Genomic DNA, 26073 nt, shown 5'->3' on the forward strand with positions numbered 1-26073 from the left:
ATTACTATTTAAGAACCATTCTTGTTTAAAGTTGTTTAGTTTGAGAATCTGTAGGCGGTCTATTCTGAGTATGCTTTTTTTTTTTTTAATTTTTTAATATATTTTTGAGAGAGAGAGACAGAGCACCAGCAGGAGAGGGGCAGAGGGAGAGGGAGACACAGAACCTGAAGCAGGATCCAGGCTTGAGCCATCAGCAGAGAGCCCAACGCAGGGCTCAGACCCACAAACTGTGAGATCATGACCTGAGCTGAAGTCGGACACTTAACCAGCTGAGCCACCCAGGCTCCCACTAAGTATACTTTAAAAAAAAAAAAAAGTTTATTTATTTATTTTGAGAGAGAGAGAGACAGAGAGAGAGAGAGAGAGAGAGCACATGAGTAGGGACAGGGCAGAGAGAGGGGGAGAGGGAGAGAATCCCAAGCAGGCTCCATACTATAAGCACAGAGCCCAACGCAGGGCTCGAATTCCTGAACTATGAGCTCGTGACCGGCACCAAAATCAACAGTCAGATGTTGAACTGACTGAGCCAACCAGGTACCCCTGAGTATACTTTTTATCCCGGTGAGCCAGTAAACACGGAGCGTTCACACAGTGGTTCACCATGTATGGGCTGCTCCACTGGCTGATTGAGTTAAGGAAACATTTAGGGCTTTGAGCAAAGCATCCTCACTGGGAACAGGAACCAGTAGACTAGACAAGCCATTCCCAGCTTTTAGGGGACCGAGGAACATCCTATTTTATTTATTTTTTTTTTATTTTTTTATTTTTTTAATTTTTTTTTCAACGTTTTTTTAATTTATTTTTGGGACAGAGAGAGACAGAGCATGAACGGGGGAGGGGCAGAGAGAGAGGGAGACACAGAATCGGAAACAGGCTCCAGGCTTCGAGCCATCAGCCCAGAGCCCGACGCGGGGCTCGAACTCACGGACCGTGAGATCGTGACCTGGCTGAAGTCGGACGCTCAACCGACTGCGCCACCCAGGCGCCCCGGAACATCCTATTTTAATGGCAAAAACTTGCACAGATTTTTACTCTATGGTGGTTGTACTTTTCAATATCTGTTAATTGAGAACACATATAATATGACAAAATGTTATGGGTCATTTGAGGAATATTTTAAAAGCAAGTTAGTCTTCACAGCACCTACAGGCATAAATCTGGCATCATTTTATTTTTTATAGTAACAAAAGAAAGATGAAAATGGCAGTGCTTGTTGCCACGTGTGTTCACAGTCTTTGAAATTACTCCTTTCCCCCCGAGATCTGTGGCCCGTGGATTGTCGGTCACTGCACTGAAACTGTCCTTTTGATTAAAGCTAAAGCTCCTGGTCAAGGAACAGCCCTGTTGAGGGTCTGACCAAGAGGAGAAGCCACAGCCTTCCAGCTTTCTGTAGCTGCTTTGCTTTTCTCCCTGTATGTTGTGCTTTTTGTGTGTGTGCACAGCTTAGAGCCAGCCTGTCTGCAAAAAGAAAAAGGTGAGATGATTGTTATCTGTTTGAAGATAAATCTCGCCAACTGTATTATGCAGCCTTGAACCAGACTAGAAACAGTGCATTCCCTCCACCCATATTACTACTAGGACTTTCTTTTACCCGCTCCAGGGCGTGCTCCTTACCTTTCCCAACCTCTTGACCAGTCAACAAATCATGGGGGTTGTAAAAAGGGCGTTGTATTTATTCCTCCAAATTAGAATGAAGGGGAAATGTAGGTAGCTTTATGTAAATATAATATTGAAACACAAGCTGCCCAAAGCTCATTTGTTTCCTGAATCTGTTGGGGATCATAGAGGTCAATGTTGGACAAGCCAGTGGTCCCAGGCGTACTCTGTGGGCATCAATCTTTTCTTTCTAGTTGGACTTGACAAGTTGGAAAAGAGGAAGTGTGTCACACACATAATGAGATTCTGAGCCTCCAATTATTTTTGTCCAGTTGTTTCTAAAAGGGAAACATTGCTTCCTTATCAACTCACCATGCAGAGCAGTTTCTGTGGGATAAATGATTAACATGAGTCAAAAGCACAAAGAACGTTCGGACGTTAGATATTAGCTCTGGGGTGAGATTTCTCCATCCTCGTATGATATGAGTCTGCCATTGTGGGCTTGGGCAGAAGAATGCCACTGTGTCGTTTCTGTTTTCCATTTTATCAAATCATACAACCGTGTTTCAGTCATTCTGACATATCCAGTCTCTTTACCTACCATCCGCGGCTGTTTCTGAATTGAGCCAGTGTTTCCTTAATACATGCTTTCCTAAATTATAAAGTTGGGGACTTAATGTAATTTCTGAAATTCACATAATCAATACACTCTTGCTGTTGCTGTGGCAAGATTGAGGAGGGTTTCAATTTGTAGCCAGTTGGTCAGGAGTGCAGGTGGGTTGGGGGGGGGGGGGGGGGGGGGGCCCCCCCCCCCCCCCCGCCCCAGGCTGTGGCTAGTCTGTGAAGGGAGAAGCAGTCTTGCCGGAGACTGAGCCCTTAAGGTGTGGAGTCTAACTCCAGATGGTTGGCCCCAGGATTGCACTACAGTATTGCAGGAACCAAGTCATGTTAATGGTGGAAATGGGGAGAGAAAGCCTCAGGCTGCTTGGATATCTAACTGACCATGAGATAGTCCAGTATCTTTCCAAGAATGTCCTTTCATCCACCCCACCCCCTCAATGAGCTAGAGTGGGTCTATCCTTGCAAATCAAAGAAACTCTGGTAATTTGGGCAGGGAAGCAGGCCATCCGAAGCCTGTGGTACCCCTTCCCATCTGAGATCTTGTTAAGTCGGACAGATACCCAACTCCCCAGAATCTGCTCCTAAGAGGACGCCAGGTGGTGAGACCATGGGCCTTGCATGATCTCGTCCTGTCTTGCATTCTCTGCCCCAACCCTGGTTTGGGGCCACAGCCTGACCCTACATCCCTTCCTGGATTGCTCTGTTCTCTGCCTGGACCCCAGTGGATGCTTGTAGGGAACTCAGACAGGAAGAGCCTCAGGCTGCCTCCCCCAACTGTGACCTCAAGAGGTCATCCTGGGCTGTCTTTATGTTAGGTTCCTCTACTGGTCCAAAATAGAATCTGCCATTTGACTACCATTTGGTCCATGTGTTCATGTCTTTGGTGTTTCAGTTTTATGCAGTAACAGGATAAGAATCTTACTGTCTCCTTATTGCTGTAATTTCTAAGTATTAAAGCCTGAATTATGGGTTTCTAAGAGGACGCCAATGATCTGTATCTCCAGTATACACTAATGGGTGGTACAATTAATATTTAATTAGAATATTTTCTGGACTATTTTCTAGAAAACTTTAACTTAATTTTAGGTGGAAAAAGGTACAGGCTTTTCCCCCCTTGTGCCATTCATTTTTTCCAGCTCTTTCGGGTTCCTTACGTTATTGCTGGAATGTGATTAATCGGACGGTCAGTGTTGGTTTAACTTTCTTTTTGGTGAATTTAGAAAAATCTTGCAGTGATTTTATGAATCTGAATTATACGTGCAAAAATTTTAAATGTAGATGGAAAATTTTATCCGGACGTGTATCAACCCTGGGAGTCCTTAGGGGCAGGCTCTTGTTCGAGATTTTAAGGTGTTTCTGATAGCTTCAGAAGCCAAAACTGCTGCTTACTGCTTCTGTGATCCCTCTAGGTGCATATTTTTGTAAGCCCTTATATGTCCCTCATAACTGGTAATAAAGTTCTTCAAATAAGTAAATAGGGAGGTGGTAAGTGCTTAGCAGGGAACTAGTGTTTTATTTCAGAGCCAGGCTTGGGCTGGAGAGAAGAGCCAGGTTGGAGCTGGGGGATGTCACCGGAGGAAACAGAACAGAGCAGTGTTAACCCTGTGGACTGGGGGAAGGAAGCCCTTTGGGGTCTTTAGAGAAGATGGGAAAAAAAGACAAGGGGAAGAAGGAGATTTAGGGTATCTGGCGGAGCCACCAACAACAGCCTCTGACCCACCTCTTAGCCCCTGCCACAATCTGCTCTTGGACTTCTCGGTGAGCAAGCACTTACTGTAAATGCTTATGCTGTAAGCCCATATCCACTGGGTGTAAGGTGTTGATTGTGGAACTGTTGGTGGTACTGCTCACCCCAGAGTTCCCTTTTAAAACTCCAATGACAAGTAACCTTCGTGACTTTTCTCCAGTTACGTCCAGTGAATAATTTGATTTCTGATGTTTCATGTAAAGGGATTGGCCAGGGCTCAGCCTTGTGTGTGTGTGTGTGTGTGTGTGTATGTGTGTGTGTGTTTTACTTTTTTTTTTTTTTTTTCTGAGAGACGGAGAGAGACAGAGTCCAAGTTGGGGAGGGCAGAGAGCAAAGGAAACACAGAATTCGAAGCAGGCTCCAGGCTCTGAGCAAGCTGTCACCACATAGCCCGATGCAGGGCTCTAACCCATGAACCATGAGATCATGACCTGAGCCAAAGTCGGATGCTCAACCAACTGAACCACCCAGGTGTCCCCAGCCTTGTGTTTTGTAACCCCTTCGTCGTGACCCCTGCCTGCCCCCCACCCTTGTCCTGTGGCCAATAGCCAAGCCTGGCTGACATTCAAACTCGGAATCACATGAGAGCCAGAGAGACAGATCAATGCCAGTGAATTGCAGCGTATTGGAAACTTAGAAGCTTGTACAGCTGAGATCTCAGCTTATGAGACAACAGGCAGCAGCCTTCATTTTTGATATTGTTGATATACTTTCTAAATTACAAATGAATACACATTGATTCCTGAAAATTCAAACCAAACAGAAAAATATAAAGTAAATAATGGATGTCTTCTATCCCATAATTCCTCTCTCCTAGTCCAACTCCTTACGTATAACACAGCTACCAGTTTGGCCACGAACACGCACGTACACACACACACACACACACACACACACACACACACATTTCCAGGACTTTTGTTCTTTCCATGTTGACAACAACAACAACAACAACAAAAAGTGATAATACAAGTCATCCGCTTTACCCTCAGTGACATAACAAGGATGCCTTACATGGTGGTGTATGTTTACAATTGACCTCTGACCTTTGTTCCAAAGTCTTGCTCTGCTTTAACTCATCGAACCACACCCTATTGACTGGTATTTAGCTTGTCTCTACTTATTTGATCATTCAATAAATATTTTTGAGGCATTTAGTAAATGTTAGTGCCTGTTCTAGACCAAGATGCCCACCCTCATGGGGTTTCCTGCAATGGACCCTCACGTGCCTCCTTCCTGGTCACAGGGCAGGTTTTGGGGGTGTAGTGTGTCAGAGAGCATGAGGGTTTTACATGTTGATGGGTCCTGACCAAATGCCGCATATCTAACTTTATACCGTGTCTTTTAAAATCCTATAATTTCTTTTATTTCTGTGCGGAAGGAATCATTTCTTTTCCAGAGTCCTATCTCCTGTGGACCCATGTGAAAGTGATTATATTTTAATCAGAAATGCTGGAAGAATAATTGAAGTCATAATGCAAGAGCTCTTTTGTCAGGGAAACACTGATGGGATTTCTCACTTGTATTTTGGCTACTCTCCTTTCTTAGAAGATGTAATTTAAACTGTGCAAAGAACCATCATCCTGAGGCTTCCTTGGGCTCTGAAGTGTCTGGGGACTGTTGGCCGTCTCCAGTGAAATTTGACATCTTTCTAGAACTTCTGAGGCAGGAGGAGCCTGTTAGAAATCTGGACGTCTCTTTCAGCCTCTCAACAGTGGGGATTTCAGTTGACTCTCCCAGCTTGTGTGGTGGGATAATCTCGCCCTGAGAACAGGGGAAAGAATCCTGGTAGGGTTTCTGATCTTTCCAAATAAGCAGACTAGAGAGTGTTAAAATCAGACCTGTGATGTTAATGCAATGTTTTTATTTTGTTAAGTGATTTCTGACTTCATGTTTCAATGTTTTCAGCATCTCTGGAACTAGAGCAGAATAATTGCTGTGGTCAGTACCTGCCATGAATGCAAAGACACCTGGGTGGCTTTCAGAAAAGCAGGCATCGGGTTCTCCATCAGCCTGGGTCTTGGTTCTCTAATCCCTTTTTCTTAGGTGTTCCCAGGAACCTCTGCTTGGGGAGAGAGGAGAGGCATACTGGCCACTGGCAGAGGAGGGGAGTGTTCTACAGGAGAAGGGGTCAAATGCATAGCAGTCTGAAGCCAGAATCTTGGGTTCAAATACCAAGATGGCAATTTACTAATGATGTGACTGTGGGGACATTATTGATGCCCTGTACTGTACTCTGCAGGGCTGTTGTGAGATTTTCTACACTTCTAGCCACACAATTTGCATTCAGATGTGGGTTTGGTTCACTGTGTTTAGCTGTAGGACCAATGAGGCTGGAGGGTGGGAGCTGGGATGCTAGGTACGTGATTTATTTCATTTATGGTCCATAATGGCACACGATGCTTGGGTCCTACCAACCTGGGTCTCAGACGCTGGCTTCTGATTTCCTAGATGTGGACTTTGGCTGAGTCATTTAACTTCTTTGAGCCACTCGTTCCTTCGTCAGTGACAGGAGATAGTGACATCACCCCCGTCTGGAGTGTGTCCGTGAGGACCACACAGGAGAATACCTAGAGGGTCTGCACTGAACCCCGGGGTGCAAAGAGAAAGCCATACACAGTGGCCATCATGCCTCAGAGTTCTTCTCATCTCATTCCCGCCACCGCCTTCTTTTTACTTCTGCCTGAATTTCTTGAGGCGGGCAAGTAATTTTAGCTGGACAGCTACACGCCCATTTGGCACAGTGAATGAGGGGAAAAAATCGGTCCTTTTCCATTTCGTAGACATCTTTAGCCTGCAGAGGCAGCCAAACCTCCTGGGCAATTTTCTCAGAAGAATCACTGCCTGTGCTGAAAAGGAAATCATTATTCTTGGCAGAGATCCCTGACTTGTTCCAATGGACAAATCAACGCAAAATAACTTCACTGAACGGTTTTATGTAAGTTGCTTGGGGAGCGTTTTGAACTAGTGTTGACTGGGCAGCAGGTTCATGCAGTTCATCACCCGCTCTTCTTGTAGCTGCAGCGGTGGCCCTACTGAGATGATTTTATGAAAGGCTGGGTGACCAGTAACACTTTCCTTTACACATTCCCTAATACAAATGCTCTTTGGTGCCGGACGCTGGAATTTCAATCAAGCGGGCACATGGGCAAACACAAAGGCATGCGTTCATCCATTCACGATTCATCCACTCAACAAATGTTTACTGTGCACCTGTAACTCACCAGGCACTGATCCAGGTCATGAGAACACAGCAATGAAGAAGAAACCTGGTGCCTGCCCTATGGAGCCTATCGTGTAGTAAGAGAGAAACTTGTATCAAATACTCGGTAAATCACTAAGACACAAACAACAGTAAGTGCTGAAGAGGAGAGACGTGAGGTTCGAGGTACTGGATGGATACCTAACCTATTCAGATCTGCTATGTGTGGGGTGGGAGACCTATTCAGAAGGGGTGAGGAAGGTTTTGCTCCAGAAGGGTAGTTGAATGGAAATCTGAAGGGTGAGGATGGGCTAACCTGGTTGAGGTAGAAGAACATTCCAGAAGGATGGAGCTGAAAGTGTAAACACCCTGAGGTGAGAGAGCATGCATATTCCAGGAATTGAGAGAAGGCCAGGGTGGCAGTGACTGAGGTGCGAAGAAGTCAAGATGAGTCCGAAGATGAGGCACTCACACAGGCCAAGTAGGCATTGCCAAGAATTTCTGTTTTTATTCCAGTGCCAAATGGCAAACCACTGTTAAAAGGTTTTATGAATGGGTGTTCATGTATGTATGGGTGTGTGTGTTGTTCACGACTTGATTTTCATTTTGGATGCACCTCTGGGCTACAGCGTGGGGTTAGGAGTGGGGATGGGAGAGAAGTTAGGGAACCGGGGAGAGACGGCGGACAATTGGACAGAGATGGTCGTGGAAATGCCTGGGCCTTTGAATGCGTTGAGGATGTACACCAACAGGATGTCGTTTTGGATCTAGAAATGGAGGGGATGGAGAGGTTAGGGGTGACGCTTGAGGTTCTGACTTGCAAAGCAGGGTGGATGGTGGAGCCATTCACTGAGGTGGGTAACACTGGGACAGAGCCAGGCAGGCAAAGGAGATGGGGTGGAGGCAGGGCGTGGAAAGCCCTGAGTTCTTCCTCCCAGCACTCTCTGGGCCTGTGCACCTGTAGCTCACCTCCACGTATGGAGGACCTCCTTCTGAATTTTGTGCCACTGTCACCTCTACAAATAAGTTTTCAGACTTCTCACTCAGCATCGCTACATTGCCATGTTTTCATACCCCTCGGGGAACTCAATTCAGTCTCTGAAAGAAATGGCATTTTCTCTAGACCAGGTCTAAGTCAAGTTCCCTCTCCATTTGGTAAGAAATAACATTAACAACAGCCACCATTCCTTGCAGGATGCTGTGCTAGGTGCCTAACATTTGCAACTTTATCTGAACTTGGGACTAAGTCAGACCAGCAGTGAGTGATGAGCCTGATTCTGGTTCAGCAGTCAAGGAAGTAATTGACTGAACAAACACTCCTTGCCAAGAACCTAATGTGCCATGCTTGGCCCTTGGGATACAGAGATGGAATATGGATCTGTCCTCGGCGTGGGGTGAGGGAAGAGGGGAGACCTACATGTGCTACTATATCCTGGCTTAAAGAAATTATCTGGGGGCACCAGAGTGGCTCAGTCTGTTAAGCGTATGACTTTGGCTCAGGTCATGATCTCACGGTTTGTGGGTTCAAGCCTGGAGCCTGTTTCGGATTCTGTGTCTCCCTCTCTCTCTGCCCCTCCCTCACTTGCACTGTCTCTCAAAAATGAATAAACGTTCAAAAAGAAAGAAATGATCTGGCAGGGAAGACACACATATCAAGACCTGGCCATAAGCAGAATGAGGTGAGGTAGGCAGTAGGTCCTGGATGACAGAGGAGAAGGGATTCACTTACAGGGAGGATTGGGGCAGGCTTCCTGGAGGCGGCAGCACTTGTCTGGGGGCTTATGGGATGAATAAGAGTTCAGGATGTAGAGCAGATGAAGGAAGGACATTTTGGGCACAGGAATCAGAGTGCAGGGTACGTTTGGGGAGGGTGGGGGGCTGCTGGAGTGCAAGGCATATGGAGGGGGAAGGAGTGAGAGAGGAGGCAGAAGTTAGAAAGGGCCAGAGAGTGGAGGCCTTCCTATGCTAAGGAGTTTGGATCTGATTCTGCGGGTGGCTATAGCTGCGACAGGTTCCTAAAAAGGGGAGAAGAACAGTGCCTATAATTTAGAAAAACGACTCAGGTGGCAAGGGGAAGAGTGGGTTGGAGAGGCAAGACATTAGATTTTCCAGATTTTAGGCAGCTCTTAGGGGTTGAATTGTGTTCCCCAAACACCCTAACACTCTGTACCTGTCATTGTGGTCTCATTTGGAAGTAGGGTCTTTGTAGATGTGATCAAGTTAAGATGCACCCATCAGTGTGTATCCTAATCCAGCGTGACGGGTGTCCCCAGAGGGGAATTTGGACACAGACACACACAGGGAGGGCGCCGTGTGACAACCATGGGGGCAGAGATCACTGCTATGCAGCCGCTGCAAACCAAGGAGTGCCAAGGGTCTCCGGTGACAGGAGTTGTGAGAAAGGCCTGGAACGGACGGATCCTCCCCAGAGCCCTTGAGACAGTCTGCCCCCACCTACACCTTGGTTCTGTACGTCTGGCCTCCAGAACTGTGAGAGGGTAAGTTTCTGTTGTGCGAAGCTCCCGGGTGAGGTGATTTGTTATGGTGCCACAGGAGGGCTTCCTGAAAACCAGCCAGGCTGGGCCTCAGCCTTAGAGTCTCACAGAGGTGTGGGCCCAACCGCAGGAAGGATTCAAACTCATCCTTCTCCGTCAAAGGAGGCAGTGAGGACCTTCCCCAACTCAGGCAAGTCCTCACAAACGTGCTGCTGAAGGCAATGGGGCCAGATCACCTTCTGCCTCAGCAGATGACACGAAGCACCCTCAGGAGCGAGGCTGGGAGAGACGATGCTCCCCTGAACCCCAAACTCGCTCCTGGTGCATGGAGAAGAATTATAATGGCAGGAGCAGAACTTATGATGCACTCTGGAAGCTTCTGAGACTTTATAGCCTGAGGGTTGGTCCCTGTGACAACTAAATTCGAATGGGCTTTGCCATGTGCCTTGCACGGGAGGCTGCTGGTGGAGAGAGGAAGCTCTCGTCCTGCCTTTGGGTTTAAGCTGCCGCCTCCTGTCACTGACTCAGTGACAGTTTAAAAATGAAAGTGAGAACCTCACTCCATAATTAAAGAATGCAAATCAGAGCAACAAAGAGAGGCCATTGTTCATGCATTGAATTGGAGAGAAATTAAATTAAAGTGTTGGGGACAGGGGAGGGAGGTGGTGGGTGGCAGTCGGCCTCAGAATGTTGATGGCAATGAAAACGTTTGCAGCCTCTCGGGAGGATAATCTCATAATATCTATCAAAATGCTTAATGCCCACACAGGGTCCTATACAGCGTAGGTAAGTTCCTGCCCTGCTACAAATCTACCCTACAATCATGTTCGCAAAAATTTGCCAATTGATATGTGCAAGGATGCTCATTGTAGCAGTTTGTAATGGAGAAAATAGAAGAAAAAAAAACTGGAAACAACTTGTGATGGCTAATTTTAGGGGTCAACATGACTAGACCAAGGGATGCCCAGAGAGCTGGTAAAACACTATTTCTGGGTATGTCTGTGAGGGTGTTTCCAGAAAAGAATCACATTTTAATTGGTAGACTGAGTAAAGACCGATCTCACCAAAGTGGATGGGCCACATCCGGTCTGGTGAGAGCCTGAATGGAACCACAAGACCGGGGAAAGGTGGGTTTACTCTCCGCTTAACCCGGGACATCCATCTCCTGCCCTCAGACATTGGCGCTTCTGGTCACTGAGCCTTCAGACTCAGACCAGGACTCATGCCATTGACTGTCCTGGCTCTCAACCTTAGGAGTTAGTGCAAAACATGCCACCAGCTTTCCCGGGACTCCAGCTTGCAAAGCAGGTGGTGGGACTTCTCAGTCTCCATAATTGCATGAGGCAAACCCTCAAAATAAGTCTCTTTCTATATATCTGCATAGATCCTGTTGGTTCTGTTTCTCTGGGGAACTCTAATATTCAACTTAATGTTTTTCAGAGAAGACTGGATAGTTTTATTATGTGCATCTATACAATGGATTGCTAAAATTAATTGGGAGACTTTTCTGGGGTAACTGTTCTGGATGGAGTATAATTCGGTGCCATAACTTTTTTTATGTTTTAAATTAAAACTAACGATTTGAATTGAAAACACAATTCTATAATTTCGAAATTATTTATCAGCATCTACTGAGACTGAGCAGATGCATACCAATATAACCTAGCAGGTCTCCTCCTGCATGCATTCTCTAAAGATTTGCATCATATAATCAACAAAAGACATTAAGAATGCCCCCAGCAGCTCCATTTATAATAGCCCAATCCGAAACAAGGTAAATACCCAAAAAGTGTAGACTAGGTCGGTAAATTGTGGAATAGGCATATTGCTGGAATACTATACAGCAACGAAAACAAACTGTGGCTCTATGCAACTACATAGGTAAATCTTGCAAGCACAATGTTGAGTTAAAGAAGCCAGACATAAAAGAGAGTGTAGTAGTACACAGTACATGATTCCAAGTGTCTGAAGCTCAATGTCAGGGAAAATGAGTGAAATGAGTGATAGAAGTCCAGGTAGGGATGACCTTTGTTGGGGGTAATGATTGGGGTGAAACATGGAGTCCATTTCTTGGCATAGGTGGTGATTAGTGGAATGTGTTCACTTTGAAAATTCATCAAGCTCTACACTGATGACTTTGGCATTTATATATATGTAATACTTCAACTAAAGACTTACTTAAAAATAGATACAACTCAACAACAAAAAAGAACAAACAACCCAATTAAAAAATGGGCCAAGGTCTTGATAGACATTCCTCCAAAGATATATGAATACTCAATACACATGAACAGATACTCAATGTCACTAATCATTAGGGAAATGCAGATCAAAATTATAATGAGATACCACTTCATACTCATTAGGATGGCAATGATTTTTTTTTTTTAAAAAGGGCAAATGACAGATGTTGGTGAGGATGTGGGGAAATTGGAACCCTTGTACATTCCTCGTGGAAATGCAAAATAGTGCAGCTGCTGTGGAAAATGGTCTGGTGGACCCTCACAAAGTTAAACATAGAATTACCATATGATCCAACACTTCTACGTCTAACCATACACCTCAAATAATTAAAAGCAGGGACTCAACAGTACTTTTACACCAATAGTCAAATGATGCAAGCAACACAAATGTCCTTCAAGAGATGAATGAATAAACAAAATGTGCTATATCCCCCAATGGAATATTACTCAGCCATAAAAAGGAATGAAATTCTGATACAGGCTATAGCAAAGATGAACTCTGAAAACATGCTAAGTGACATAAGTCAGATGCAAAAGGATAAATATTGTATATGAATCCCCAGGTATGAAGTCACCGAAATGGATGAATTCGTTGAGACAGGAAGTAGAATAGCGGTTACCAAGGCCTGGTGGGAAGGAGAAGGAGGAGTTATTTAACAGTGTAAAGTTTCAGTTTGGAATGATGAAAGTTCTGGAAATGAATAGTGCTGACGTTGTACATGGTTCTGCATGCGACGGTTTGAATATACTTAATGTCACTGAGCTGCATGTAAAAGGGTAAACTTTATGTATATCTTATCACAAAAAAAGTAAAATATAACATACTTAAAAAATAGAGATCTATGTGATATGAAATAGCATACATGGAGAACGTAACCCTGATTAAATATTTTAAAAGAGCATGGAAATACATGCAGTTACATTAACATTTTAACCAAGAGGATATGCAAGAAAAGCTGATAGTGGTTATCTTTGCAGAGGACAGGAAGTAGTGGGGACAGTGAGGGGTCCTTTTTTATTTAAAACCTTTGTCTGTATCCTCTGAAATCTTCTTTCCCTGGACATGCATTGTCTTCATTCAAATTACTATAAAATCACAAGGGAAGGAGGCAGGGGGCGGAAGATCCCTTGTACACACTTTCTCCAGCTTGCAGGCCAGTCCCCTGGGGAGCAGTCCTGAGCCTGGGGTGGCAGACAGGCCAGCAGAGCCACTGGCTTGTGCGCCCCTGATTCTCCCCAGGATGGCATGACACACGGCTGGCTGATCACTGCAGTTACTTCCTGGAAGGGGCAAAGCCTGTTAGCCTGGCGCTCCAATTTATGGAAGACCCGGTCCATTTCATTTTTATAGGCCAAATTATAGAACGATTCACCTTTGTTTTATATAGTTGTTTCAATAATAGAAAAAGGGCATCGAACATGTAGTGAGGTAGCTTGCCCAAGAGAGTAGGGGAGAGGGAACTGGTTATGTGTTTGAACAATAACTGGTATATATTTAATGCCTGCAAATCACTGATGTTAGCAGAGTAGTTTCCTAGAGGAAGCGTCCACACTTTGGACTCTCTAGAGACTCAATGGAACTGTTTGCATTAGTATCACTGTGAAGGACAGTCATTATTCCATCTAATCTGTGACGATTGTGACCATGGAGTGGGGACTTGCTATCCCCCTACCTGGCTTCCTGGTGAAAACAAATTTCTTGGGCCTGAGCTCTTTGGGCCGACGAGTTGTTTATTAAAGTGTATGACAACTGGACAGGAAAAAAAATCCCACATTTTCCTAGAATTCAAGGAACATGGTTGTCACTTGCATCAAAGAGCTGTAGAATGGTTGTCCCCTAGAGCCTTCGAGCATTTTCACACTGTCAAGTGGTCCCAAGAGACAGGAGACAGACAACGCTCCAAAACCATGGGATGGGGTGGTAAAGAAATACCTCATTACTGAGAAGTTTCTAGTTGATTCAAAAGTTTAACTCCCCCTTGAAGGAGCATTGCTAGTTTAAAAAATTAAAGTGTAATCAGGTGGGAAAACAATCACGTTGTTTTTCAGATTTCAAAGCTGGGTTTAGCAAGAAAAACATTGCTTAAACAGAAAGCCTTCCTTGTCCTCAACCAAGGATATTTCACAGCATAATTTTGTTTCTGTTTTATGACAAAGAAATCTCTGGGATATGATGTGGTGGCTTCCCTGAACAATCTCACCATAAAGTTAGTTCCAGCAAGATTCTAGTGTAGTCTCCAGCCGTGGTTCCACGGCTGCTTCCCTTAGGTTGGTTAATAACGGAGCTCGCATCTGCTGAAAACCTAGTTTGCAGCTAATAACGCTCAGATGCGTAGGCTTTTCTGTGTGGAAGGAAATGCTCATTTGTTTCATTTGAGGAGGCATAAACACCAAGTAATTACGACTTCTCCAGTTCTGCTCCACAAGGAGAGTGTCTAATCGTCATTAATCCCTCTGGGATGCACACTGTGGCACCAGCCCTGTGATGAGCTGGTTTGGAATCAATCTGGACATAACATGCCATCCTTATCATTTAGCATTGGTTAATCTCCTCTCTCTCACAGCCAGAAGCCCTGAGCACATGTGACTGTGGAACACAGAGGGAATGGACTAGGATCTACATTTGAGTGGATCCTGGAAGATACACAAAACAAAGACTCCGAGGATGTCCCAAGTGCAGGCTCAGACTTGCATCATCCCCTCCTTATGAGTGAAGCCAAGATGGGATGGGAAGAAGGTACTTGCTGACTGGGGTGGATGGGAGTGTCGTAGACTCTGGGTCTAGAGTTCTTTCTTGTCTAGCAAGAAAGCAGGATGCAGGATTAAAATGGGAGAGATGGGGGCACCTGGGTGGCTCAGTTGGTTGAGTGTCCAACTTCAGTTCAGGTCATGATCTTGTGGTTCACAAGTTCAAGCTCCACGTCGGGCTCTGTGCTGACAGCTCGGAGCCTGGAGCCTGCTTCCGATTCTGTGTCTCCCTCTCTCTCTGTCCCTCCCCCGCTCGTGCCCTGTCTCTCTCCGTGTCTCAAAAATAAATAAAAATGTTTAAAAAGATTTAAAAAAATGCAAGAGATGGCTAATGTCGGGGAGAAGACAAGAGCCCCGATTAAGGGTGATTGCTCTGTTTTTATTAGGATCAGAAGGCTTACAAACATGGTGATGGACGTGCACAAAAAGACAATGAAACTGTGAACGTGAGGGAAAAGTGGTCTTGAAGACATGTGGGGTTAGGGGTTTGGGTTAATACAGCCGGGAGGCCAGGAACAAGGTTGTTTACACCAGACTTGAGGCAACACCTCTGTTTATCTAAACTGGTCTAGGGGATGAGAAAGAGTGTGTAACCTCAGGGTGAACAAGGCACCTTTCTCTTTTGTTGATTAGCTCAGCTCTGGGCAACTTCACCCTGCAGAGTCTAGAGCCCTATTTACCTGTTTACCTAATTTGGTCCTTCCTTCCTGTGAAAGCAGATTTCTGCTTTAGTACTAAATTGGGGGGCGTTACCGCCCTGGATACCTAATCTTGTTTCCTCATATATCTTTGTATAGGGCCTCGGCCCCAGCCTCTTGATCCTGGGGCCTGGCCCATCCTCTCTATACTTATTTACCTAATCTTGTTTACCCAAACTTGCGTGTGAGCATCCTATGGCTTTGTAATTCTTTTTGCCTTGTTAACCCATCAGTGAAGGCTCAGGGAATTTCAGAGCTTATTCCCCACATGGGAGGGCAGACAGACACTCTTGCTAACCAGACCTAGCCTGGTCTTCCCTGCCAGAGCCATGCAGGAGTTGATCTCATCTGGGATGAGAATGACACAATGAGCCTATTAGCGAGCATAACTTAGACTAACATGATAATGACTGTCTGCCAGTGCTTTTAGGAATTATACCAAGAGAGACGCACTATATCCTTGTTTTAGTAGAATAAGCTGGGGACAAATCATGATTCATTTTCATGTGCAGTTTCGTCAACTGTGAAGCTCCCTTCACCTTAAGCATCTCATAAACTGTAATTTGCATCATTTCCTTGTTTTTATTAGCCTTGTTTTACTTCACACTGAGCAGGTTTGTTTGCTCACTGACTCAACATTTTCCCAAAAAAGAAAAATGGAAGACCAGACACTTCTAAGGCTTAGATCCACAGGCTTGAGGCAGTGAGCAGTCTTCCCCATCAAGCAGTCCTGGGATCACCCTTCTTGATCCTACCCAGGTGCCTTTGCACCTGCTGATCTCCTGAACAGCCCTGTCATCAATTTGCATACCTGGGGATCCTGTTGTTCCTTCTGATGTCTTCTCTGCGAAGCCTTCCTTGCTCTCCCCAGCTGTCTATTCATTCAAAAAATAAAATGTTTGAAATTATGTGACAGTCACTTGCTGGGGCACTGGAAATACCATGGTAGACATGGCAGATTTAGGATCTTAGAGTTTAGTGAGAATATAAGACAGAAAAATAAGCAAATAAGCAAACACAATCATTTCAGCAGTGGTAGGTTATATAAAGATAACCGGACACGAAAGATGGAAATGACAGAGCAACTCCCACGTAAGGAAGTGAGAAAAGCCCTCTTTGAAGAGGTGGCTTATAATTTGACCCTTGGAGGAAGAGAAGGAGCCAGTCAACCTTAGAGGAAGCGAAGATAATTTCAGAACACGTCAAAACCCAAAGAAGGAAGAGGGCAAGTTTGAGGAAATGTAAAAAGCCAGCAGGACCGGGGAGAACATTGATTAAGGGCTCCCCGTCTGTGCCCTCAAAACCTGTTGTGCATACTCCCGGTACAGGGTGCCTGTGGTTCTCTAAGTGGGGGTCTGGGTATCTGTCTCCTGTCTCTGCTTTAATCATCTGCATCTCCAGCAACTTGGTCCCTGCGGGGCACGCAGTAGGTGTACAGCATGTGTTTGTTGAATAGAGGAGTCAGTGACTCTGGTCTTGTCTGCACTGGGTGCTTGCTATGTGTCTCCATGTAAGCTGGTACACGGGAAGGATGCTTGCAGGGTGTGAAGATTGGGCAATGGCATCAAGGGGCTGTGGGCCACGGTTTCCGATTGCTGGGATCTTCCCTGGGACTCTCTCTAGTCACAGAATTGCCCAGACTGTGTTTCATAGCTGGCATGTTGATATTTCCAGCTGTAGTCCTTGCTCTGGTTAATTCTGCTGCTTGAATAACCGCAATACCTTTAGCTTAATGCCATAAACGAACACCATAAACGAACACCATAGTCAGCGGAGTGGATAGCCCAGGCTTTGAGGAGGGAACAGACATGAGAGATCATCAATCCAGTCTTCTCATTTTATGAGGATCAGAGGGAAAAACGACTTACCCAAGGTCACACAGCTAGCTAATGATTGGAAGGAGACTAGCTAGCACCTGGAGCCCTTGATTCCCAGGCTTTGTTATGTCCACTGTCCATCTGGTCTCCACTTATGTCTCACCCCTGTGGCTTCCTCCACATACCCAAGGCTAGGAAGGTGGAGTTGGGGCCGGGGCTCCAGAGTCAGGCTGCCCCACTGCAGATGTCAGCTTCACACATTGAGCAATGCCTCAGTTTCCCCATCTTCAAAATGGGGTAACAGCTAAATTTATCTTTTAGTGCAAGGATAATTAAGATAAATTAAGTAATTCATGCGAAGAACTTCATAAATGTCAACTCTTATTGTCTTTTCTCTGAATACTATTCTAGGGTCAGCACATGCTCAGCACACATTTTCTTTTTCTTTTTTTTTTTTTTTAATTTTTTTCAACGTTTTTATTTATTTTTGGGACAGAGAGAGACAGAGCATGAACGGGGGAGGGGCAGAGAGAGAGGGAGACACAGAATTGGAAGCAGGCTCCAGGCTCCGAGCCATCAGCCCAGAGCCCGACGCGGGGCTCGAACTCACGGACCGCGAGATCGTGACCTGGCTGAAGTCGGACGCTTAACCGACTGCGCCACCCAGGCGCCCCACAGCACACATTTTCAACAATCTTTTCCTTTATGTATTTTTTTTCTATTAGCTACTGAACTGGATTTTATTTATCCATCTCTCCGCAGACAAATGTCTCCACTGTTGGAGAAATTATAAATCCCAAGCTATTGTTTCCCTTATTAAATTTTAGGAAACAACACCACAGCGCTTATGATGTGCTCTTGCCCAATGCTGACAGTGTCAGAGGGAGGCATATTATGATTAGAGAAGTTAATTAGTCATGCACAAGCAATGCAAACAGTGTGGAGGAGAAGGGGCCTCTATGGGGAGAGAAATGGCTTGAATTGTGGTCTTGAAGATGAAATTATAAATGAGACAAGGGATTTCCATGCATAAAATACATCCTCATAATGAGAAATGGAGATGGAAATGAGAAAGTTTGGAAAGGCTTCAGTTGTCTAAATGAAACACTAAGCTTCACATCTTATATTTATCAGATGCTTACTGAGGATTTAAATGGAGGGGTAATTGGATGAGTAGTAGGCGGATGGATGGACAGACAGGTGCATGGGGGAAGGGTAGGCAGGCAGCTGGATGCATGGGGGCTGTGGCTGGATTTGTGGGTGATTTGATGGATGGCAGGACAGATGGATGGGGGATGGATGGATGGAGAGGTGGGTAGGTGGATTAGAGCAAAAGCTTCACCTGAGTTTTCACATGCGCTCCTGTGGAGCTCCATGAAAAATTACAAATAGTATCTCTGTGTGAAGTTAAGTGTTTTATTTCCTCAACTATCAATAAGAAAAACACCAAGTACCAATCAGCCTTGTTAGAAGGAAGGCAGAATTATCCTTTTATTCTCTGTATAGAAAATATACAAAATTACTGTCACATGAATAGGCAATATATATATACACACACACACACACACACACACACATATATGTGTATATATATGTTACATATATATATTATATACATATATATTATATATGTATATATATATGTACATATATATGTATATATATATGTACATATATATATATTAGGAAAGAAAGTAATCCAAAGTTGTATCAGGCAGCTAATTAATAACAAATCATGCTACTCTTCTGGATTTTGTGATGTTAAAATGTATTTGTTATAATTTATTTTCTCATTCTAAAAAATTTTTACCTTTAAAAAAATTTATTTTTGTGATACTGTAAGCTTTTTCTTAAAGAGGGCACCCAAAAGTGTTTACATTTCAGACCCACAAAATGTGGATTGATGCCAAAGCATAACTCTTTTTTTGTTTTAATTTGATATAAAGTGAAAGAAAGAGAGAGAGAGAGAGCTAGCAGGGGAGAGGGACAGAGGGAGAGAGAGAGAGAGAGAGAGAGAGAGAGAGAGAGAGAGAGAGAGAATCTTAAGCAGGTTCCATGCTCAGCGCAGAGCCCGACATGGGGCTCAATCCCACGACCCTGGGATCATGGCCTGAGCCAAAATCAAGTCTAATGGTCAACCAACTAAGCCACACAGGCGCCCCCAAAGCATAACTCCTAACTCTATGGTCCCCACTCCGCCCTTCTTCACTCACACTTGCCAATATTCCAGCCCTGATTAAACCAGAGCGCCTGTCGCTGACAACCCAAGCCCCTGAACGTGGCTGGAAGAAGATATCCAACCAGGATGGCAGTTTCTGGTTTCAAAATGGATCCTTGGCAATGCTCTACCCTGTGCCGTTTTCGCAGTAAACACACCTTCCCACGATTCTCCACGACTCTTGTCACACCTGCGCTTTCCTCAGACCTCCAACATCTTACCCTGTCTCCTTTCTTAGCTGATGACTTCTGTTATTTCGCTGAGAAAATAGACAGGAACTGCCCACCTTCCCTAGTCTATCAATCTGACTCCTCTGGGCTCTTCTCTTCCTCCTCGGTCACAATGGCACTGTCCATGTTACTCTGTAAGGCAGCCCCCTCCCTGTCCTGGGCACCAGCCCCATCCCTTCTGGAAGATGCAAAGAACTGAGAGTAACAGGTGCTTGGGTGTCCCCACCCGTTCCCCTTAGACCATCCTGGAGGCCACTGGGAACAGTTCTCTTTCATGCCAATTCCGCCTGGTCCTCTGCCCTAGGGGGTACTTTGCCCATGGGTCTGGGGCTTCTGGAAGTGTTGAGGAGCCCTCAGTCAATAGAGGATGAGACTGAGTGGAGAAAGCTCACCCTTTGTGAAGCAGTGCCGATTCCTAGAGGCGCCAGCTGGACGGAGCCCCAGCGTCTACAGCAGCTAACGCATGTACCCTCTGACTTTCTTCCCTGTCCTGTCTCACTTTCCCACACCCGCACTGTGCTTCTTAGGATCCACCCCTCAAGTAAGCTGCTTGCTTCCGAATCTTTGCTCAGGGTCTCCTTAGTCTTCAAACCACATCCCAAACCCGCTGGGTCCTTACACTCTTTGCCGGTCTACCCCACCCTCACCTTGCACTTGTAATTTCTTACAAAGCTCTTTCTTTCTCTGTTTCCACAGCTACTCCATGTGGTTATTCTACACAGAGCATCCCAAGGACCTTGATCTTTCTTTTTTTTAAAAAAATTTTTTTAATATTTGATTTATTTTTGAGAGAGACAGAGACAGAGACAGAGCATGAGTGGGGGAGGGGCAGAGAGGGGGAGACACAGAATCCGAATTAGGCTCCAGGCTCTGAGCTGTCAGCACAGAGCCCGACATGGAGCTTGAACTTGTGAACCACAAGATCATGACCTGAGCTGAAGTTGGATGCTTAACTGACTGAGCCACCCAGGCACCCTGGGGATCTTGATCTTTCAAGTGCAAATCATGGGATGCCCCTGCTTAAAATCCTGTTGCCCATCAAATGTTGAGTAAAATCCAACCAGCTCCCCACGGCCCCTCCATCTCCTGTCTCTGCCTCATTCCCTGTCCCCCCTCTCAGCCAAGCTCTGTCCCCACGGGTCTTTGCTCCTGAATATGCCACGCTCACTCCTGCCTCAGACCCTCTGCTTCTGCCTCTACCTCCCCACCTTCCTGTGGCTGACTCCATTGCAGAAGTCAAATCTCTGCTCAAGTGTTTCCTCCTCAGAAAGGTCGTCCCTCCGAGATAGCAGAAACAATGGTCCCCTAAAGGTGGCACATCCCAGTCCTCAGACACGGTGAATATTTACCTCACAGGGCAACAAGAGCTTTGTAATTAAATTATGGATCTTGAGATGGAGATATTATCCTGAATTGTTTGGGTGGGTCAATGTAGTCACAATGTAATCCTTAGAAGAGTAGGCAGGAAGATCAGGGTAAGGACAGAACAGAATGAGGGAGAGGGTAAAGGAGTGGGAGAAGCAGGAGCCAGGAGCCAGGAGCCAGGAGAGAGGAGAGGGGAGGATGCTATGTTGCAGAGGATGAGGTCAGGAACCAAGGAAACGGATTCTTCCCTAGAGCCTCTGGAAGGAATGCAGCCCTGCCACCATTTTGATTTTTGGGCTTCTTTGTGCCCCCCCCCCCGCCCCACACACACCCACAATATAAGAGAACAAATTTGTGTTTATTTCAGCCACTAAGTTTGTGTCCATTCATTACAACAACAGGAAATGAGCACACACTTTGTGAATTGCCTTGTGTTTTTCTCCCCATTGTGAGCACAATCTGATTAGTGCCATTTATAATTTGTGTGCTGGTTTATTCCCTATGACCCCACCAGAACGTAAACTCCAGGAAGGCAGAGACTCCGTTTTGGTCACTACTCTATGCCCAGCAGCACCGGAGGTGGGACTGTGCCTTTGTAAAGTCTGCGTGGTCCTACAAACGGCCCTTCCCGTCCCATGCCTGACACTACTTGTATGTGTGATGACGACTGTTCCCCAACATGACCCTTGAAATACGCCTTTTCTTTACCGACAGAGACAGACCCTCCCTTGGCCGCACATGCATTTGAGTTGTTCTCCCCAATATTGGTATGTTTGCCCGGAGGCAGCCATACCTGCTACCTGATTTTCTCATGGAGCCAATGGCACTGGAGCAGGTTTTATGCTTGACCAGACACATTCAGGTTATCGCCAATAATGGGAATGATCGGAAGTAAACTTCCCCAAATTAGATAAATCAGTGGTAGAGCTGGGCCCCATCGGGTGACCAAGAAGACATTTTCATTCTCGAGGCCTCATTATTACATCCCTCACTCAAGGGGGCCATTTGCCACTCCCTTCCCTGGAGCTCAACCCTCATGGTAACAATGCCTTCTGCCTATTTTTCTACCACAAACTTCCGTCTACCCTACCATTTCTGCTTCCTCATAGCTTCCGTGAACATGGAATTTTTACCAACTCCTGGTTTCTACTACCTTCTGATTGCTACGCTCTGCCTTTCAGAGAGGAGTAAATGCTTGATTTATGTACCCCAAGCTGGTTCCTTGTTGCCAACAGTACAAGAAACATGGGTTTTGTAGGTTTGCAATGTAAACTACTCTTGATCAGATTAACCCATAAGTGACCGAGGCTGCGACCTGAACACCAAACAATTTACATGGGGGGGGGGGGGGTCAGAAATTTATCCTAATTAAAGGAGAAATTACCCTGAATAGCAGCCACAGGCTTCCCAATATTAGCATTTTAAAACAATTGAATGCATTCTTTCATCTTTTATGCTGTTATGGACTTTAATGGAGTAAACATAGCAGGGGGAAAAAAGTTAGTAAAATATGAAAGGGAGAAATTAGGCAGACTGCTAATCCTTTAGCAGAATTAAACACCGACGTCTCAAAGGTATTTCTGGGCTGCTTTACAGAAAACAGCTAAATAATTAATTCATTTTATGTATCCTCATGTGGCGGCAAATGCCAAATCTCTTTAAAATGTTGTTACATTTGTTTCTGAGTTTCCCTGGAAATTTACATGAGGAAGGGCTTTTAGGTGGTGGTCTTCAGATTCTCTGAAAGGTTTTAGTGCGGTCATTTAGAGAGAGTAAAAATTATCCTGGCTGCCTGGGCAGCAATCCCTGGCTGTGGGGAGATTGGGAGGTCCAGGAGTGGAGAGCAGATTGCCATCACTCTAGTTCCTCGGGAGAAATGTCTTCCGATGACAGCAAGGTGAAGATGTGTTGAATCTCTGAAGCCATCAGCTTGACTCCGGACACAGGGGTCTGTAGGTGGGCAGATGCGAGAGTTGCCAAAAGCAATCCCAGGGAGGGAGCGGGACCCCTTACCTGACCTGGGTCATTCACTTAGGGCAATGCAGTTGTTCATTGACAAACGTCTCTGTACCTGGTGTTGCACGGAGTACTGGGGTCATGTGAGGGTCAGCAGGCCAGACCTGGTCCCAGCCCTTTGGGACCTGCATTCCTTTGGGACGATAACTGAGCCCAAAAAACACGTTTTGGGAAGTGCTGGGGAAACAAACTGTGTTGTGACAGACAGCAGCAAAAAGGAGGCAAACATAATACCAGCATTATTATATACTGTGATTGGGCTTTTATTCACTAAAATAAGAAAGCCTCAGCCTCAGCTGTTTAAGAATTCAAATTTTATTTTTTATTTTTATTAAAATTTTTTTTAACGTTTATCTGTTTTTGAGAGACAGAGGGACAGAGTGTGAGCAGGGGAGGGGCAGAGAGAGGGAGACACAGGATCCCAAGCAGGCTTCAGGCTCGAAACTGTCAGCACAGAGCCCAACGGGGGGCTTGAATTCATGAACCATGAGATCATGACCTGAGTCGAAGTCGGCCACTCAACTGACTGAGCCACCCAGGTGCCCCGAGAATTTAAATGATTAAATGGAAGTCATCCAAAAGAGGTGATTTGATGAGGTGAAAAGCAAAAGGCTGAACAAAGATATTGAGCAAAGATTAGCAAATGGTACTAATGTCACACGAGGTTGAATTCAAAGCGAAGGATTAAAACAAGGCAAAGGTAGCACTTTGTTGTAAAGGATATTATTCACAATGAGACCATAATGATCACCCATCTGGATCTTCAGATTCCGTGGCAGGCAGAGTAATGGTCCCCCCAAAGATGTCCATGGACAATTCCTGGAACCTGTAAAAATGTGGCCATGACGAAAGGGACTTTATAGGCGTGTTTAAGTGAAGGATCTTGAGGTAGGTTATCCTGGATTATCCCGGTAGGCCCAGTAATTACAAGAGACTTCCTAACTGAAAGAGGGGGGCAGCAGAGTCAGAAAATGGGATATAATGAGTGGCGGAGTTTCTGGCTTTGAAGATGGAAGAGGGTCACAAGCCAAGGAATGTGGCAGCCTCTGAAAAGAGGAAGGCCAGGAAGCAGATTCTCTCCTGGAGCCTTCAGGAGACATGCAGCCTTGCCAGTTCTTTGATTCCAGCCCAGTGAGTCTTCTGACTTCCAGAACTGCAATATACCACGCGCGGGTTGTTTAAGTGCTTACGTTTGTGGTCGTTTGTCACATTAGCCATAGGAAACGAATACATGTACCAAAGGACAAAGTGTCAAGTTATGTAAAGAATAAAGGGCAGGGACTACAGTGAGAAATATACAGAATCATGAAAGAGATTTTAACTCATTCACACAGAATTGGGTGTGAGATTGCACGATGTCCATCAGAATCTGTGTTCTTCTCTTCTTCCCAAGAACACAACTGGACTACGTTTCCCAGCTTCTGTTGCAGCTAGATGTGGCCATGTGACAGTCCCAGCCAATGTGATGTAACACATTTCTCGGCCAAGACTTTTAAGAAGCTCACTCTCCCCTCCCTCCCCCAAGGTAATGATGAGGCCTTGGGAGATGGAGAGGTCTCAAGGTAGAAAGAGCTGGGTCCTTGAATCACCTTGTGACCAGTACAATTTATGAGAGTGAGAAAAAAACTTCCGTTGCATTTGAGTCATTGTATATTTGGGGGTCTTTTTGATACAGTAGCCTAGTTGAAGGATCAGGAGATATGGAAATAAAATCTAAGAATTAAAAAGGTTTTAAAAATTATAATTAAGCAAAGGAAACAATCAATAGAACTAAAAGGCAACCTACCGAACGGGAGAAGATATTTGCAAATAACATATCTGATAAGGGGTTAGTATCCAATATATATAATGAACTTATCAAACTCAAAACCCCAAAGCCAAATAATCCAATTGAAAAATGAGCAGAAGACATGAACAGACACAGTTCTTCAAAGACGACATACAGATGGCCAACAGACGTGAAAAGATGCTCAACATCACTCATCATCAGGGAATGCAAATCAAAACTACAATGAGATATCACCTCACACCTGTCAGAATGACTAAAAATAAAAAAGTGCAAGAAACAAGTGTTGGTGGGGATGTGGAGAAAAAGAAACCCCCTTGCACTATTGGTGGGAATGCAAATTGGTGCAGCCACTGTGGAAAACAGTGTGAACTTCCCTCAAAAAATTAAAAATAAAACTACCCTATGATTTAGTAATTGTACTACTGGGTAATTACCCCCAAAATACAAAAACACTAATTCAAGGGGATATCTGCACCCCTATGTTTATTGCAGCATTATTTATAATAGCCAAACTATGGAAGCAGCCCAAGTGCCCATCAACCGATGAATGGATAAGGAAGAGTTGGCATATATATGGAATGGAATATTATTCGGCCATAAAAAAGAATGAAATTTTGCCATTAGCAACAACATGGATGGAGCTAGAAAGTATAATGCTAAGTGAAATAAGCCAGTTAGAGAAAGACAAATACCATGTGATTTCACTCATGTACGGAATTTAAGAAACAAAACAAACAAAGGGAAGAAGAGAGAGAGAGAGAGGCAAACCAAGAAACAGACTCTTAACTACAGAGAACAAACTGATGGTTACTGGAGAGGAGGTGGGTGGGGGTATGGGGAAAATCATCTGATGGGGATTTAAAAATATACTTACCATGATGAAAAAAATTAAATTTAATTAAATTTAATTTTAAAAAAGATCTAGGGGCACCTGGCTGGCTCGGTTGGTTAAGCCTCCAACTCTTGATTTCTGCTCAGGTCATGGTCTCATGGTTCATGAGAGCGAGCCCCATGTCAGGCTCCACTCTGACAGTGCAGAGCCTGCTTGGGATTCTCTCTCTCCCTCTCTCTCTCTCTGCTTATCCTCCCCTCTCAAAAAATAAAAAAAAGTTAAAAATTAGAAGATCCAAAAGTTATAATTAATATATAATTATAATTAGTTACTATTAATAAAAATAGAATTAATAAATTATAAGGAATAAGATTAATAATTATAACCTAATATGCATTGGCATTTCAGCTGATGGAGACTACTCCTTATTTTCAAATAGGTTTTTGACATTTATAA

General features: G+C 44.8%; 1 protein-coding gene across 1 annotated transcript in view; it reads left to right on the forward strand.

The window, feature by feature from the left end:
• The first annotated feature begins 9488 nt into the window (after positions 1 to 9488).
• Positions 9489 to 26073, forward strand: part of PLPP4 (phospholipid phosphatase 4) — a 175033-nt gene continuing 158448 nt past the window's right edge. Inside the window, exons 1-2 of the mRNA XM_040486928.1 lie at positions 9489 to 9560; positions 9653 to 9664. Of these exons, the coding sequence (XP_040342862.1) occupies positions 9489 to 9560; positions 9653 to 9664 (84 nt within the window). The remainder of the gene's footprint in view (positions 9561 to 9652; positions 9665 to 26073) is intronic.

This window comes from Herpailurus yagouaroundi, unplaced genomic scaffold (assembly GCF_014898765.1).
Source record: "Herpailurus yagouaroundi ecotype Mexico unplaced genomic scaffold, PumYag 163, whole genome shotgun sequence".
Taxonomy (NCBI): Eukaryota; Metazoa; Chordata; class Mammalia; order Carnivora; family Felidae; genus Herpailurus; species Herpailurus yagouaroundi.